Source organism: Athene cunicularia (genome assembly GCF_003259725.1).
Source record: "Athene cunicularia isolate RWA chromosome 1 unlocalized genomic scaffold, athCun1 chr1_part2, whole genome shotgun sequence".
NCBI lineage: Eukaryota > Metazoa > Chordata > Aves > Strigiformes > Strigidae > Athene > Athene cunicularia.
Window position 1 is genome coordinate 65,939,094 of NW_020799092.1, and position 18,194 is coordinate 65,957,287.

The following is an 18,194-nucleotide window of genomic DNA, read 5'->3' on the forward strand; positions in this document are numbered from 1 at the left end:
TTCGCCCTCCGAAGGCAGGGCGGCCGCCGGTGTCAGCGGCAGTCGGCCCCGGGGTTCAGAGTCCGGCGGTGAAAGGACGGAGGGCGGCTGAACACGGGCGGTGCGGGAGCGGGGGGGATGGAGCCGGGCCGGGGCTCTCCCTGCAGCCGGCCAGCCGTGCCCCGCGCCGCAGCCGGGTAAGCGGCTTGTGCGTTTCGAAACAAAGCTGGAAGTTGCTCGGGAGGAGCCGCAGGCGCTGCGTGCGGGTGCAGCGAGGTCCCTGCTTGTCGGAGAAAGCAATTCAGGCGGCTGTCCTGAGAGTGAGCGTCTGGCAGCAACGGTAGGAAGCCTGTCCCTGCAGCTGGATGCGGAAAGCACTGATTTGTTTAGCTGAAACCTATTGTTTGTTGGCACTGTAAGTAGCAGCATGTAGTTCGCAATGTATTCAAATCAGTCGCAGCAGGACCTAGGAGACTTACAGAGCTTTAAAAGCAACTATTATTTTTAGTTACGTGACTTGGTTGTGGTTAAAAAACACTTTAATACTGAGGCAGGGTTTCAGGTTTGGTTGTTGTTTTGGTTTTTTTTTTTTTCAAATTAGGGTTTTTTAAAATCTCTTTGCTGTCTAGAGGGCTCCATGGAAACTTTCAAAGAAAGTTTAATTTTTGTGACTTACTGTTTTGGAAGTATGTAATGTACCCTAATAGTTTGGAATGAGGTAGGAAAGCTGTTTACAGTTCCCCTTATGTGCAATTGGAGTAGTACCCACTTATAAAACTGCAAGTGGGAGAGGTTCCTGCTGAAAATACCTGACAGAATTTCGGGATACCTTCTGAAAGCACCTGTATGTCAAGCTTTCTTCTACACTTAAGATGGTATTTTATCAGTCTTTGACCTTGGGTTTTTTATATAGTAACTATTCCCATTATTAATAGCCCTGTTATTAGTATGGTATGTGAACATCTGAAAATCTGTAATATCCTTCCTTTCACAGCACCTACTATAGAGTGAAAAACTGCTGTCATCCTCACTTAAGAGGTTGGAGGAACTGAGACAGAAAGAAAATAATAATAAAAGGGTTGACTAGAAGTTTATCTGGGAAAAGTTCAAATACAGATGTCTCCAGTCCCAGGCAAGTTCCCAAACTTAAACAGATAAGTAGTTCATAGAATGATAGAATGGTTTGGTTTGGAGGGGACCTTAAAGATCATCTAATTCCAGCCCCCTGCCATGGGCAGGGTCACCTTCCACTAGCCCAGGTTGCTCAAAGACCTATCCAACCAGGCCTTGAACACTTACAGGGAGGGGGCAGCCACAACATCTCTGGTCAACCTCTTCTACTGTCTCATGACCCACACAGTGAAGAATTTCTTCCTTGTATCTAATCTAAATCTACCCTCTTTCAGTTTAAAACCATTACCCCTCATCCCAACACTGTGCTTCCTGAGAAAGTCCCTCCCTGTCTTTCCTGTAGGCCCCCTTTAAGTACTGAAAGGTTGCTGTAAGGTTTCCCTGGAGCCTTCTTAAGGCTGAACAACCCCAGCTCTCTCAGCCTGTCCTCATAGGGGAAGTGCTCCAGCCCCCTGATCATCTTTGTGATACTTCTCTGGACCCGCTTGAGCAGGTCCATGTCCTTCTTATGTTGGGGACTCCAGAGCTGGACACAGTACTGCAGGTGGGGTCTCATGAGAATGGAGTAGAGGGTGAGAATCCTCTGCCTCAACCTGCTGGCTACACTTCTCTTATGCAGCCCAGGATACCGTTGGCTTTCTGGGCTGTGAGCTCACATTGCTGGGTCATGCTCAGTTTTCCATCCACTAATACTCCCAAATCCTTCTTTGCAGAGCTGGTCTCAATCCACTCATCACCCAGCCTGTATCTGTGCTTGGGATTGCCCCAACCCATGTGCAGGACCTTGCACTTGGCCTTGTTCAACTTCATGGGCCCACCTCTGCAGCCTGTCCAGGTCCCTCTGAATGACATATCCCTTCCCTCCAGTGTGTCAGCTGCACCACACAGCTTGGTGTCATCGGCAAACTTGCTGAGGGTGCACTCCATCCCACTGTCCATGTTGTTGACAAAGATGTTAAACAGCGCCGGTCCCAGTACTGACCCCTGAGGAATGTCACTCATCACTGGTCTCCACTTAGACACTGAGCCGTTGACCACAACTCTTTGAGTGTGACTATCCAGCCAATTCCTTATCCACTGAGTGGTCCATCCATCAAATCCATGTCTCTCCAATTTAGAGACAAGGATGTCGTGCAGAACAGTGTCAGATACTTCACACAAGTCCAGGTAGATGATGTCAGTTGCTTTTCCCTTATCTACCAATGCTGTAACCCTGTTGTAGAAGGCCACATCACACAAATTCATCAGGCACAATTTGGCCTTACTTAAGCCATGTTGGCTGTCACCAGTTGCCTCCTTATTTTCCATGTGCCATATCATAGTTTCCAGGAGGATCTGCTTCATGATCTTGCCAGGCACAGAGATGAGAGTGACTGGCCAGTAGTTCTCTGGGTCTTCCTTTTCTCCCTTTTTAAAAATGGGGGTTATGTTTCCCTTTTTCCAGTCAATGGGAACTTTACCAGATTGCCGTGACTTCTAAAATATAATGGGTGGTGGCTTAGCCACTTCATCCACCAATTCCCTCAGGACCCACTGATGCATCTCATCTGGTCCTATGGACTTGTGCACCTTCAGATTCCTTAGATGATCTCAAACCTGATCTTTTCCTACAGTGGCAGTTCTTCATTCTCTCCTGGTCCTTTCTTTTGCCTTCTGTATCTTGAGCGGTGTGGCTGGAGCCCTTGCTGGTGAAGACTAAGGCAAAAATGTCATTGAATACTTTAGCCTTCTCCATGCCCTGGGTAACCAGGTCTCCCATTTCCTTCCAGAGAGGGCCCACATTTTCCCTAGTCTTCCTTTTATTACCAACATACCTATAGAAGCTTTTTTTGTTGCCCTTGACATCCCTGGCCAGATTTAATTCTGTCAGGGCTTTGGCCTTCCTAACCTGATCCTTAGCAGCTCAGACAGTTTCTCCATACTCCTCCCAGGCTACCTGTCCCTGCTTCCATGCTCTGTAGGCTTCTTTTTTTATGTTTGAGTTTGTCCAGGAGCTCCCTGTTCATCCACTCAGGGCTCCTGGTGGTTTTGCCTGGCCTCCTTTTTGTTGGGATGCATTGCTCCTGAGCTTGGAGGAGGTGATCCTTGAATATTAATTAACTTTGTGGGGCCTCTCTTCCCTACAGGGCTTTATCCCATGCTACTCTACCAAGCAGATATCTGAAGAGGCCAAAGTCCAGGGTCTCCTGAAGTCCAGGGTAGCGAGTTTGCTGTGCACCCTCCTCGCTGCCCTAAGGATCTTGAACTCCACCTTTTCATTGTCACTGCAGTCAAGGCTGCCCTTGAGCTTCACATTCCCCACCAGCCCCTCCTTGTTGGTGAGAACAAGGTCCAGCATAGCACCTCTCCTCACTGGCTCCTCTGTCACTTGAAGAAGGAAGTTACCATCATCACATTCCAGGAATCTCCCGGATTGCTTGTGCCCTGCTGCGTTTTCCCTCCAAAAGATATCAAGGTGGTTGCAGTCCCCCATAAGGACCAGGGCTTGTGAACGTGAGGCTGCTCCTATCTGTTTACAGAGGATGACATCCCCTCCTTGTCTCCCCTGCCTGTCCTTCCCAAAAGGCCTGTGTCCTTCCATGCCAACAATCTAGTCGAAAGACCCATCCCACCACCTCTCCATGATGCCAGTAAGATCGTAGCCCTGCAGACTTGTGCATGTCTCTTAATTCCTCTTGTTTTTTCCCCATGCTATGTGTGTTTGCATAGAGGCATTTAAGTTGGGCCTCCAATGAAGCTGAATTACTGGCTGGAACTCCTCTGTGTTGCTCTTCAGGTGCTCTCCTGCTGACCTGAGATCCCTCTCCAGGCTCTGGGCACCTCTTGCTGGTGCTGGCATTGAACTGATAGGAGTGGGATGGATTGAGGTTCTCTCCCCCGGCAACTTTAGTTTAAAGTCCTCTTCACCACTTTGGCAAGCCTATGACCAAAGATGCTCTTCCTCTCCTCTGACAGATGGACCCCATCATCCCTCAGTGGGCCAGGTTTCTCAGAGCAAGTTCCATGGTCTAAGTAGTCAAACCTATGGCTGTGGCAACAGTCCTGTAACCAATTGTTGATTTGCCAGATTCAGCTGGCCCTTTTGAACCCCTTTCCTTTGCCTGGGGGCTTGGTGAAAAAACTACCCGTAGTACTCTGTAATCCCTGTTGATATTCCTCAGACTGCTTCTGGCTGTATCCTTGGTGCCTACATGAAACAACAGCAGCAGATGATAGTCAGTGGACTGTACAAGGCTCAGTAGTCTCTTAGTGACATCCCTGATATGAGCCTCCAGTAAGCAGCACATGTCTCTACAGAGTGTGTCATGTCAGCAAATGGGTGCCTCCATACCTCTTGAAAGAGAGTCACCTACTACTATCTCCTGTCACCTTTTCTTAGCTGCACCGGTTGCTATATGGGGAGCGGATCGGGCTGTGTTACTCAGCTCCAGTGACTCCTGATATGACAGGTCTTTCCTCTTCTGTCTGCAGAGTAGGGAAGCAGTTCTGCAAGGGCACCTCAGGCTTTGGGGGAAGTCTCTTCCTCCTGCAGGTTCTCATTGTTGCAAGCTTCCATTCTGCATTATTGGCCCTGTTCCCTTCTGTGGTACAGGTGGGAGAGTTTTTGGCTGTGTGGCTGTGGGTCCACTGCAGACTGCACTTGGAACCAGCTATCTAACTCCTTCACAGTCTCTCTGATGCTACACAGCCTTCTCACCACCTCCTGCACCTCAGCCACCTGCTGCAGGACTTCCTCCACGTGGGCATGCCTTCTGCAGGCTGGTCTGCTGCCTGCCCCTGCCCCAGGAGAAAGGTCCAGGCACTTCCTGCAGTCTTACGTCCACACTACAGCCTCTCCCTTCAGCAGCTCCATCTGGGGGGAGGCATCGGCCAGTGCTAGGGTGGATGGTGTGGAACCCGAAATGGAGCTGCAGCCTTTGCTCTCAGATGAGTGCCTGCCCTTCTACACTGAGGTTCAAGTAGGATGAGTGCCCTTGGCCTGTGCAGGTGATAACAGAACAGAACTTCCTTCCAAAGTGTCCACTTCCCCACTTATCATCAAACTTCCGCAGCATACACTTGATCCCATCATCCAGATTGCTTATGAAGACATTAAACAGTGTTGGGCCCAATATCAATCCCGGGGAGACCCCACTTGTGACAGGTTGCAGTTTGAGAAGGAGCTATTTACTACCGCCCTCTGGGTGCAGCCTGGCAGCCAGCTCCCCACCCGCCACATGGACCACTCGTTTAGACCATAACTCATCGGTTAATCTAGGCGGAGGCTGTGGGGAACCATATTGAAAGCCTTTGAGAAATCCAGGTAGACTATATGCACTGATTGCCCCACATCAACAGAGCAGGTCACTTTGTCCTAAAAGGTGATCAGGTCTGTCAAGTACAGTTTGCCTTTGGTGACTCCATGCTGGCTTTTCCCAATCACATGCTTTATTTGACTTGTGATAGCTCCTAGAAGAATTTGTTCTATGACTTTCCCAGGGATTGAAGTAAGACTGATGGGCCCATAATTTCCTGGATCCTTCAAGCCCTTCTTGTAGATGGGGGTGACATTAGCCTTCTTCCAGTCTTCTGGGACATCCCCCAATCTCCATGACTTCTCAAGGATGTTGCTTTGCAACAGTGTCAGCCAGCTCTCTTAACACCTTCGGGTGGATAACGTCAAGGCCCATCGATCTATAGCAGTCAAACTCCTGTAATATTTCATATACCATCTCTTCCTTCACTGACAGTGGATCTGTGTGCATCAACCTGGGTTTTTGTTCCCAAGGCCTGGGGCCCAGCAGTGCTGGTAAAGACAGCAGTGAAGAAAGTGTTGAGAACGTCTGCCTTTTCAGCGTTGTTGGCGACTAATTTACCTCTCCTGTTGCACAAAGCACCAGTATTTTCCATTTGTTTCTGCTTGTGGTTTATGTGCCTGAAGAGCCCTTTCTTGTAGTCTTTGACGTTTCTGGCCAATTTCAATTTGAGCTGAGCTTTTACTCTTCTAACTGCCTCTGTTGCGGCAATGCCCTTGGAGTTCTCAACAGGTATTTGTCCACTTTTACATCTCTGGTATGCTTCTCTAGGTTTTGAGCAGACTCAGAAGCTCACAGTTAAGCCAAGGGTGTCTCTTGCTCTGCCTACTTCCCTTACCTTTAAAGGAGATGAACTGTGTTTGTGCTTCCAGGAGAAGGAGAACATTCTTGAAAAACTCCCAGCACTTGCTAACTCCTTTGTTCTTCATGGAAGCTTTCTGTGGAATCCCTCCCAACTGAGCTCTGAGCAAGCTGATGTTCGCTCTTCTAAAATCCAAAACCTTTGTCTTGATACTAACCTTCAGCACGCTCAGCAGGATCCCAAACTCCATAAATATTGTGATCACTGCAGCCAAGCTGTCACTAAGCAAAGTATTATAAAGCAGGTTTTCTTGGTTTATGAGTCGCAAGTCCAGCAGTTCCTCATTCCTGGTTGGCGCATCTAACATTTGTGTGAGGAAGCAGTCCTCTATACATTCCAGGAATAGGGATGACATGTAGCTGCTGTATTACTCTTCCAACAAATGTCTGGGTAGCTGGTCACCCATAAGAACCAGGTTCTGTTGACCTGTAGCTTAAGTGACCCAAATATTGCTTTGTTGACCATACCATATTGGTTTGGAGGTTGATAGCAGATGTCTACTGTAAGATTCCCCCTTGGAGACAACCCCTCTAATCTTGACACAGAGGCATTCAGTAGTGCTTCCACAAAGTTAACTTCATACTCAAGGTTGTCCTTAACATAGAGTGCAATTCCTCCTTCTCTTCTCCTTTGCCTGTCTTTATGAAAACAGTCCATTGCAATCCTCCAGTCAGATGAGTTGTCCCACAGTGTTTCACTTATTCCTATGATACCATAACTTTCTGAGGAGGTGTGGAGCTCCAAATCCTCCTATTTGTTCCTCAGCCTGCGTGCACTGATATACATACACTTGAGGTGGATGGTCTTCTGGTTCACATCTTGGAAGGCAGCTAAGGAACATTTGTTGCTGCTCTAGTTGGCTGGGGTTCCCCAGTTGATTGCAATGGTGTGAGCGTTGCCACTTAGGACATCCCTCCCCCTGCCCAGCAGGTCCTTCAGTTTAAAGCGCACCTCACCCAAGTTGGCCAGCCTGCTGCCAAAGATTCTGTTGCCTCTTCTAGACATATGGACCCCATCCATCCCTAGCAGGCTGTAGTCGTTGGAGAATGTCCCATTGTCATAAAAGCCAAAGTCCTAATGATGACATCACCCATGAAGCCAGAAGTTGATATGCATTATATGTCTATTTCTGGCAACACCCTTCCCTCTAACTGGTAAAATGGAAGAAAAGAGAACTTTTTTCTTGTACACCCAGGACTTTGCAGTCTTCAATACTATGACAGTTTTATATTTTTCCTGCCCTGTTGTCTTTAAGGTCTTTTAAAACCTGGGATGGCTCATAGTGTTCTCTACAATTATTTTGGAAATATGAGCAACATATACATGACAGTATATATAAAACTCTTTATAATATGGAAGATGGTTAGTCAGAAGCATATAATTTCAGAGGAGTTGCTTGACCAAGATTGCTATCTTTCTGCCATTTAGCCTTTGACTACATGACTACTGTGCAGTATGCCTAAATACAGACTTAATTATGCAGTATAGAAGTGCTATATTTTTTGCTTAATAGGTAGCTATTACAGTGTCTTTAAACTGAAAAGCTCAGTGAGGGCTGCTTATTTTCTGAGTATTTATTACTGTCTTGGATTTAGCTACAGAGATAAAAGTAGTTTGGTCTCTATTTTGTCAAGGTTTTCAGGCTTTGACAGGTAAGGAACTAGAGCTGTAGAAGCTGTAGAAGGTATAGGTAGCTGTAGAAATGTTGAAATATCTACCTTGCCCTGTTGCATCCAAATTCAGGGACAGATAAGAAACAATAGAGACTTTGTCCTATTGTCCAGGAGAATATAGTTTTACAGAATATGGGGAGATTATTGCATTTTCTCATCTTTGTACAATTATATTTAAAAATACTTCTTTTTTAAAAACCCATTTTGTCAAAATGCATTTTGTGAATAAAGAAGTATTAGTTCAGGAGAATTATTTTTAATGCTATCATTGAGAAGATGCCAACAATAACAAAAACATAAAATGTTTGTTCATGTCATGGTATGTTTTTAAAACCTTAAATCCTAAATACTCTTTACTTTCCTTCCTGCTGTTAAGCCTTGCTTAACAGCATCATATTTTCAAGTTCTGTCCTTAGTGTAATGACGTTCCCATTTCTTGTTTGGTTAACCAAACTTATTTGAACTTAGAGGGAAAAGTTTTATCTGAAATTTTTCATGTGTTTCCATGTTACTTTTAGCTATGCACCTTTTTTTCCTAGGCATGCCTTCATCTTCAAATATTCTGAAGAAGATTATTTTTCAACCTTGTAAGACTTCATTGTGAGATTTAGTTGATCTGGAGAGCTGAGCATGTCAACTGTTTTATTATTTCCTCATGTTGATGACACAATCAGGTTTTTCATCAAGTAACACGATAAAACTTTGTCTCAAATGTCATAGTAGATTATGTATTGTATATATGTATTCACAGGTATTTTAGAAGTATTGGCTAAGACCACATCATGCCCAGTATTAAGGGATTTCAAACACAGAGATGCTCTTGACAATTTTTTGGTTTTTTAATTGTAAAGTACAAGCGTGAAGGGGATGATCAAACGAGGCACCAGACTGTATGCCTTTCACTCATGGTGTGCACTTTCTTTTAAAGCTTCTATTTCTCCCTTCAGAATTCTGGCATGTTTTTTTTCCAGCTTTCCCCCCAAAACAACCAGTTGAAGAAGCCTCAGTACTAATGTTCACAAGACTGATGCCATTCTGATGTTGTGGGTTCTAAAGAATTCTCAATTTGATAAGCACAATACTGAGACAGCAAGATGAACCTGCTTAGAAACAAGGTCTGTCCAGCACCTGTGGTGTGTTGGCATATCCTTAGTGAAGGTCAATTTTCTTTAGTTGTTCCCAAATGGCAATGGGCACATGTACAAATCTGAACTATGTTTTTCTCTAGGCAGTTCCACTGGCTACACTGAACCAGTAGGATGTGGGGAATAATAGTTGTAAAGGCATTGTTTCTTTGGAATTCAAATATAGATGCATAATACATTAAACATGTTTTCTAGTATATACCTCTTCGGGGTTTTTTTTCCCTTAAGGTGAAGAAGTGCATCTTATTTCTTGCTTTACCATTGAAACATTGATAGTTAAGTTGAAAATATTTAATTTGAAAGTTAAAAAATCAATCAATGGGAAAATATTCAGTAGTATGATCTAAATATGCAAACTGATCCCAAGTTCAAATGGCTACGATTTGGTTCAAATTCAGATATGTGATGTGAAGTAGCAACTGTGTGTCTGTTCGTATTAGGAACTGATCTATTGTCTATTGGTTTACAAAGTACTTGAAGATTTACTTAAAAAAAAGCCAATTTCCCTATACATCACTGTATATTGTGTCTCTGGTTCTTTCACAGTTTTTAATTAAATCATATATTCATGACAGCCTTTTTTCTTCCCCTTCCCCCAGGATGTGAATTCTCTGTAACTCTATGTCACTATCCACCATCTTCTCTTACTCTGATCCAGCTCTCTGCAGTGCGTGATCAATACACTGCAGTGCATCTTCTGATAGAAAATGTAGTTATTTTCTTGCTTTTAGGTAAAAGAAAAGTTGTTAATGTTTTCAAGTCACAAGAGTATACAAGTAATTTAAATTAATTCTGAATGCTGCTGCATCCACAGGCCTTAGCTGAATTTTAAGAATAAACCAAATGCTGTTTATTTAAACCAAATCAGTGATGTTTGTATGCTTTTGCACATGTCTGTAGTGCTTTGAGCTAACACATCTGAGGGAGGAATTTGGCCTGCAGGATATAGCTGGCAGTGATGAATGAACATACCTTGACTGGGGTTCTGAGTTTACATATTAACTCAGGAGGTGTTCTGTGGGAGTGGCAGGCAGTGATGCTGCACTAAAAAAAGACTTTCTTAACACAGAACACAGTCGACAACTGCCAGATACATTTTTCACAAAGAAAGCCCACTGTTGGTGTGCTTAACTTGTGGGTTTTTTGCTCCCACTTAATGTCGGGAAAAGTAGTACGCATCTAATTCAGTATTTTGCTGATTTGTCAGCTTACACTTCAAGAAGAGTGTCTCTTAAGATTGTAAGAGCACTCCGAATGAGTCATGGCTGGCACAGCCAGTGTGCTGGTAAGACTGTCACCTGTCCATTGTGTGTTTTGTTTGGTTTTTTAATTATATTTTTTTGCCATGCCCATTCATCTGGTTGCTCTGGATGGACAACTTGTTGTCTTTAGTGTGTCATGTATGCTAGACATTGAAAGGTGAGACATGAAAACACAACTGTGTGAAGATCTTTGAGATAAAGCTTAAGAAAATTGATATGTACTTCAGTATATCTGAACTCAAAATTCAGTCTCTTGAATCTAGATCTGTATGTTGAAAAAGTCATGGTATTTGGCCTGAAAGTTTGTCTAGGAACTGTTGTGTGCTCCTTAGCTGAGTGTATTGTCCTAACCAAGTGAAATTCTTTGTTTGGTATGATCTGAGCTCATAGCTCAACTTTTTTCATTAATGTTGATCTAGTAGTGCTGGTAGAAGCACCAATTTTTTTTTTTTTTTTTTCCTAATGTTTCAATAAGATTTTCCATGTTTGGGGCCTTAATGAGTGAAACTTTATGCCAAATCAGTGAAAGATGGCTTATACTACTTAATAATAGGGTAAATGCTACAAAAGTAGGTATGGGAAAGAACTATAATTAGTACATATGTGAACCTTGTTGCCTTCTTAAAAGAGGGCAGGGTAGACCTACTTATTTTTATGGGGAGGTTTTTGGTGATTAAATGGCAGATGAGGGCTTTATGTTTATAGGAGCAGGATTGTGCTGCTTGTACTGAAGATCTCTATTTGATTTCTTTGCACTGGAAACTTCTCCCTTCTGGAGAAAAGGGGGGATGGTGGGACTAAGTAGTTGATTTGCTTTCTGATTAAAGACTATACTGTGTAATACTAAGTCACATAGTGATAAATTCATATTTGGACTGATAGAAATTCTTGAGCTCTATTCAAACAGAAATGCCACTGCATTCAGATTTGTTTTCGTAAGCTGTAGGGAATGTTCTGAATAACATGCTTGTATTTGAGAGAGCCTTGCATCTTTCTGGTCCTCTGCAGTTTCTGTATTAGGTAGTGTGTGGTTTTAACGGCCTTAAGCTTGGAGTATGCTATCAGGGCAGTGAAGTTATTTGGTGCTTGTACAGCGCAAGTAGTACCGAGGGCCACAGTTGGCGTAGCTGGTATTCACAGAACAGAAACTTCTCAGACTTCTATCAAACCCAGAGATTTACAGAGGGAAGGTGGGATCACACTGTTCTTTGCTTTTGTTTTGTTCCTTTTTTGTTTTGTTTTTGGTTGTTTGTTTGCTTGTTTTTTTCTGGAATCTGTTATTTCAGATATGTAACTCTTTATTCTAACTCTTGTGAGTTACAATAAAAAAAAAAAATGCACATATATAACTAAAATATTTACTCTGCTTTTTTGCCACATATGGGAAGAGTTTTGCGTGAAAAGCAGAACTTCCAGTCATGCGACTGTCAAAGAATTAGGGAAGCTTAGTAGAAGTGGTTTCAAGGTCTACAGTGGTTAATACAAACTATGTAATACATGCTAAAATGTATACTCCAAAGAAATTGTTTCAGTGATACAGTTTTGGAATTGCTTTTTTATCTGTTTCCTATCTGTACAGTTAGACAGTTTTCTCTATTATACAGAAAATGCCTAATAAAACAATTACTTTTGTTGCTGCTCCTAGTGTATGTGCTAATAAGTATCCAGAACGTATTTCCAAAAATGTTCATTAGACCATTGTCACATTTTAATTAAATGTAGTTTGTAAGTTTTGTAGCATATCTGGGAGCAACAACAAAATGAGTTACCACTTAAGTGCAATCTTTCTAAATGCAACAAGCTTTCTTTCATATTCTGGCATATGGAGAGGGGACACAGACAATAGAAAAATGAGAACTAAAAGTGGTTCTGGGAAAAAAAGGTTAAAGAATATGTTCCCTTCCCTTAATATATTATTCCATCTCTGTTCTGTATTTTTTTTTCCTTGGGTGAATGAATAGGGGGATAATCTTACTGAGATCCTATAGCAGATCCTTTCTCTGAATGTTAGGAAAACCAACTAACTGTTACTATCCAATAATAAATACTTTATATAGTCTTATATGTGTATATGTATGTTATCTATATCTGTATGCAAGTAAAATATTTTTAGTGAGTTCATCTCTGCTGTTGGATCTTTATAAATCCATTCTGTGACTGCTGCATTTCTCCATCATGCCTTAAGTACAGTAAATGCAATTATGAACATTGGGTTTGTAAGTAGTTAAAACATTCAAATACACCCAGATTGCTAAAAGACCTCACTGTAAAATGTGGACGCTACATTTGTTTGGAATCAAGCTAAAAAAGCCTCTGGGAAGATAAAATTCCTAAGGGAATATAAATCAAGTCAAACACTTGTAAAGGAAAAAAAACCAAAACCCTTATATGTGTAGTCCACAACATGTCAGTAGGTAACAACTGACTAAAACAAACAGGACAGGGAGAAAAAACTAAAATTGACCTAGTAGCAAATGAATTGTAGTCACCAATGTGAAGAGCTCAGGAAGAATTATTGGCTTATTTTACATTTCTCACCACCACTATGATAGTTTTGCAAAATAGTGAGGAGGATGAAATATAGGCTAAAACCCAGTAACAGCAGTACTAGTGTTTGTATTTTATGTGTTTAGTATTTCTTCTATCTATATATGAGAGAAACAAGTGTATTATACTTATTATTATAGGAGATTATATTATTATAATATTACAAAAATAAATGTTTTCTACATGTGTATATACACAGAGCACTTGCTTGTACATAATACAAAGCATGCATTTTCTGTTCCACTTTTTTTTTGAGGTAATGTAAAAGCAGATAAATTTTGAGATCAGTAATGAAAATGAGACAAAATCCTCAATTTGACAGGAGTTGAGACTGAGATGATGTTGGGAATATAGGAGAAAAAAGAGCTAGGGTGGAGGAGGTTCTTTCATAGTGTAAGAACAAGAGGCCTTTAATTATGAAAAACAATAGTTTTGAAGTTGATACAAAGGAAATATATTTAACAGTACACAAACATGACATCTAGAATTTGCTTCTTAGGAGATCCTGAAGTTTAAAAGCTTAGTGGGATTTAAAGTCTTAAGAATTCATATGAATGCCCTTCTTTCATAAGCCAGCTACTTACTTGAGAGTAACAAATAGCCTCTGTAGTCTCTCTGCACTAGATCTGGTTGCACATTCTTTAAAATAGCTTGTGCTATTCACTGTCAAATACGTGGACTAGGCATCACTGAAGGGTCAATATCATTACTCTGAAATCAGTATTTCTGGATTTTGGCTTCAAATAAAAATGTTTTTATACTCAATACTTAATTTTCTGAGAAATCTAGACATTTAATGTATTATTTGGACTATTTCATAGGTGGTTATGGATTATGTGCTTTGAGTAAAGGCAAAAGGAAATTGAAAATATTCATCAAATTTCTACTTACACACTTGGCTGTACTTATTGAACAACTGCTCTAATTGTATGGCTATATCAAATTACATGTAGAAATAATCATTCTGGTGCTATTTTAAGATGTTAATGTGAAAGAACTTGTGTTCGTACAGAAAACTGTTTCGTACCAACCTCTGAGATTATTGCTGTAGAAGAAACTGAACTTAACAAGAAACAGCGTAATATTGGCAAATGGCAAAAAATGGCAAAGCCACACGCTTTCACAGGTAAGGCAAATACAGTCTCAGGATGCTTGTGCTAATTACTAAGTTGAAGGTACTTTAGGTCAGACTCAGAAGTAATCTTCAGAAACTTTTTTTAACAGAAATGATGCATTTAAAAAAAAAAAAAATCACCATCTCCCAAAACCAACAAAATCCCCCCAACCAAAAACACCACGAAATCAAACAAACAGAAAACCCCACCAAAAATTTGCCAGTTTACATTTAAAGATCCTTATTATGGAAAATAAACCCCTTCCTTTAAGAACACATTGTGTGTTTAGTTATTTAATTAAGTCCTAACTAATGTCTTGCATTTCTGCTGCTGAATGACTTTGCAGCAAGGACACTTGCTTTCTAATACCTGACTAGAAAATTGAGAGAGGTGCTGGAGAAATGAGTCCTAAATGTTTGGTTTTTAAAAAAAAATCCCTACCCATCAGAATTTGTGCATGTAAGTGTCCTTCATTATTATTGCCTGCATGATAAAGACAAAGTGGCGGAAATAAATATGGGTTATTTGAGGAAAGAGTGTTGAGTTCTGTGCTGCAAAGCTGAGGCAAATATGATTGCTTCCATTCCAAAATTCTATGCTGTGGAGTACTTTCCTTGCATTTAATCCTTCAGTAAAAATGAGTGGATACTCTAGATGGAGGGGTAAGGGTGCTTCTTGTCTCATCAGCCTGGTCCTTAACATAAAGGAAAAATCTAAATATTTCTTCTCAGATTTCAGCTTTATGAAATTAAATTTACTCTGTTGGTTACATGGGAGCTGATGTGAGGATTTGGATTATCCTCTTAAGTTTATGGCATTTTATGTTATGTAGATGTTGCAGACTAATATGGATAAAATTATATGTAAGCTCAGAGAACTTTTGTATGTCTTTAATCAATTTATGGAAAATGGATTGGTTTTGGTCTAAAAAGAAGTTTAGGTATCTGCTATAAGGTAATGACCTAGAACAAGTGTTTTCATTTATATTTTAATTTTGACTTTTTACAAGTGTCTTGCTTACACTCTGAATGCTTCTGTATTTGCAGAAGCATCTAGTGGGGGTTAATTACCACTTTTCCAAAGGTAGATATTTTGCTATTTTGGAGATGTCTTTAAAATATGTTTGTCATTTCACACAACTGTCTCATTGTGTCATTGTGCCTCTTACTTTTTCCTTTTTTTTTTTTTTTAATTTATATAGTATATTACGTGAAGAAAGCTCGAAATCACCGCTGGCGGTGCAGTGATGTGACGTTTTGGTGTGTTGATGAGCACTTGTGTAATCAGTGGATTCAGGCACTGAAAGAATTACTTGAAATGCAGAGTAAGTTTGACTAAGCTACTAACATTTGCACCATCATTGTACAGGCTTGTACGTCAGTTAATATTATTTTGATATATCTGCCTTTTTAAACTCTTAAGACCAACTTACGCTCCAAAGTTGAGGGAGCTGAGAGTTCAAGTGTCTTATTCTTATCAATACTTTTATATCTTGCATATTTGCTAAGTTTTACTCAGTGTTTTACTCTAATCAGTCAGGACTATGGACGTCTTATAATTTTGCCCATATGTAAATTGTTTTCACAAAACAGGGACACATGAGAAGCTTAGCAGAGGCTTCAAAATGACTGTAGTTTTGGATAAAGGGCAGCTGTAAGCTCAGAGATTTGAGGTACTGTGAAAAGCTGAGGACAAGGGTTTTAGCAATTTTAAGATTTATGGGTGGCTTTTTGTGTGTCTGTCTCGCCTTTCCAGTCTCTCTCATCAACAATGTACTTTATGTAGTAAGAGCTCCCATTAATCATTTCTGGGGCTCTTGGACATCTGTTTCTTAGATGGCTAAAAGTAGTTTTGCAGTGGTTATTCCTGAAAGAGATACCTTGATAGATGTCAGGAAGTGACAGGAGCAGAGCAACTCCATGACAGAAGGGCAGTCAAGGATGACCATAGCACAGGGTTCAGTCCCACCATATCAGAACAGGGATGGGGAAAGCATCAGGTCCCATTTACAGCCCAGATGAGATAAAGTAAGCGGGTCTGTCCAGGAGCAGCAGGAGATGGAGGCAGGACTGGAGATGAGCTACCTACAGCGTAGGTCTGAGGTCCATCTGAGAGACAGAGCCAGAGAAGGGTCACCTCTGATGTGACTCAAGCAAGTACTTAAGGCTCACAGAATGGATATTTAACAGAAAATGTTCTTCTGAACGGGCATTGGAAGCATGCATCTTACTAATGTTTTTGTTTCATATACGTTACATGAGGTATCTGATTTCCAATAAAATATTTCAAGAAAATGGGGTTTGCACACCCAGTCAGTACACCTGTGAGAGATGTGGCATGGATGGTCGTCTCCATTTGGGTGCAGCATTCATTGTATTGGTTACAAACTATTTCAGAACAGGTAACTGGTTCTCAGAGGGGATGTATCGTGCCTTGGGTGTGTAGCAGCTTTAAACCATTCAAACAGTCTAGCTTGAGTGGATTTATTACACTAGTGTGCTGGTCTAGTAACTGTTCTTTACTTTGAAAATAATATTTTAGACTGCCATCTGAGGAAGTGCAAATGTTATAACAGGTCTTTGTGTTCTATACATAAAAGAAGGCTCTCCAGGTGCAGAAAGCATTACCGTTTTGTGTATCTGTTAGTATAGAGGTGTAATAATTGTTTTTATTGCCACCACCAGTGTAAATCTGTAACTGAGCAAGCTTGAGATAGGAATATCCAAGGTGTTTTCTGGGAGGAAAGGGTTACACTACAGGGCAAGCGCTTGCTGGGCAGCTTGTAGTTTAGTGAGGTATTCTTACTACGCCTTTATCTTGGAAAGGAAATGAATTTTAACTACATTACCAAAGCAGGAACATTAGTTAAATAAATTAATGTAAAAGTGTTTCCATGAATGCTTCACTCACAAGTGCCCTTCCTGTTGCTGTCCTTGCTTTGTCTTTTGTATGCTTGTGATACTAATGTAATTTAGTGGGAAGCTACTGCAAGAATAATATGCATAAGATTGTGAGACATGGAGTCAGATGAAATGATTCTGACTTTCACCTGCTGTCTTATTACCAATTTGTTCAATACTGTCCATCTCCTCAGGATAATAAAGAGGATAGAGGAAGCAGGTTTTTAGAGCTCTTTGATAAAGGGTTATAGAGTTGTAAGAGTTATAAAAGGCTTGTATGCTGTGTTCACTTTGATGTTTACGGGTTTGTTTTTGTATAGCTTGTTGAATTTTTGGTTTTTGTACAAAAGCTGTATACTAGAATATTTTTCCTTACTGCAGAGTCTAGACCAAAGCATTTGCTTGTGTATATTAATCCCTATGGAGGAAAACGACAAGGGAAGAGTATTTATGAACAGAAAGTAGCTCCACTCTTCAGTCTGGCTTCTATTTCCACGGATGTTGTTAGTGAGTAACGAATGTCTTAATTTCCTAATAAACACAATATGAAATCTTTAAAGCATCTGTGGGTAGCTTAAGTTCCTCCTGCCATGTTTTCTTACTAAGGAAATGAAACTAAGTGGTAAAGAGGGAATGTTTTCTAATTAAAGCATAGATAGCCGATAAATGGTGACGTTATATGAACTTTCTGCTTACTAAACTAAAACCTTTGGTATTTCTGAGCTATCTGAGCTCTCCATTTATAAGTTACTGGCTTTTTCAGTTTCACTGTTAAAACCAATTGTTCATTTGCACAATTTTTCAGTGAAATATTTTTCTGTATATATTGCAGTGCATATCTCTTTCAATTCTTACCTTGTCATAAAATATTCTGAAACACATCTTATGGGCAGGCTGTTTTATAGTCACATTGGTAATAGAATAATGGTTATTAATGATCTAATAATAACTTTTTTATAACTGTATATTATATACCATTTTATAATCGTGTTTTTCTAATAGTAATTTTTAATGTGTTTTTCTTCATAGTAACTGAACATGCTAACCATGCTAAGGACAATTTATTGGAAGTCAATATTAATAAATATGATGGGTAAGTAACTTTACTTGCCTTTTTTTCTTTTCTGATATATTCTGTAATCTGTCCTTGTCTCTAAATTAAAATTGTAGCCTTTTTTGCTGATGCATTTATTGCAACAGCTAAAAGTTCTGGGGCGTATTCCGATCCACAGGAGATCCACATTTAGGAGTATCAAAGGAAAATCAAATTGTTTCAGTAAACCTG

The 18,194-nt window shown here is 40.7% G+C and overlaps 1 protein-coding gene across 5 annotated transcripts in view; it reads left to right on the forward strand.

Annotated features, from left to right (window-relative positions):
• The first annotated feature begins 372 nt into the window (after nt 1-372).
• The window catches only part of CERK (ceramide kinase), a 46,691-nt gene continuing 28,869 nt past the window's right edge, over nt 373-18,194 (forward strand). Inside the window, exons 1-5 of one of the 5 annotated variants that reach the window (XM_026866418.1) lie at nt 373-394; nt 13,907-14,020; nt 15,211-15,333; nt 17,291-17,416; nt 17,939-18,002. In XM_026866418.1, the coding sequence (XP_026722219.1) occupies nt 13,996-14,020; nt 15,211-15,333; nt 17,291-17,416; nt 17,939-18,002 (338 nt within the window). In that variant the 5' untranslated portion in view covers nt 373-394; nt 13,907-13,995. Of the gene's footprint in view, nt 395-970; nt 1,112-8,517; nt 9,099-10,482; nt 10,505-13,906; nt 14,021-15,210; nt 15,334-17,290; nt 17,417-17,938; nt 18,003-18,194 lie in introns of those variants that run through there. The other 4 variants (XM_026866408.1, XM_026866401.1, XM_026866393.1 and 1 more) reach the window with 4 other exon arrangements.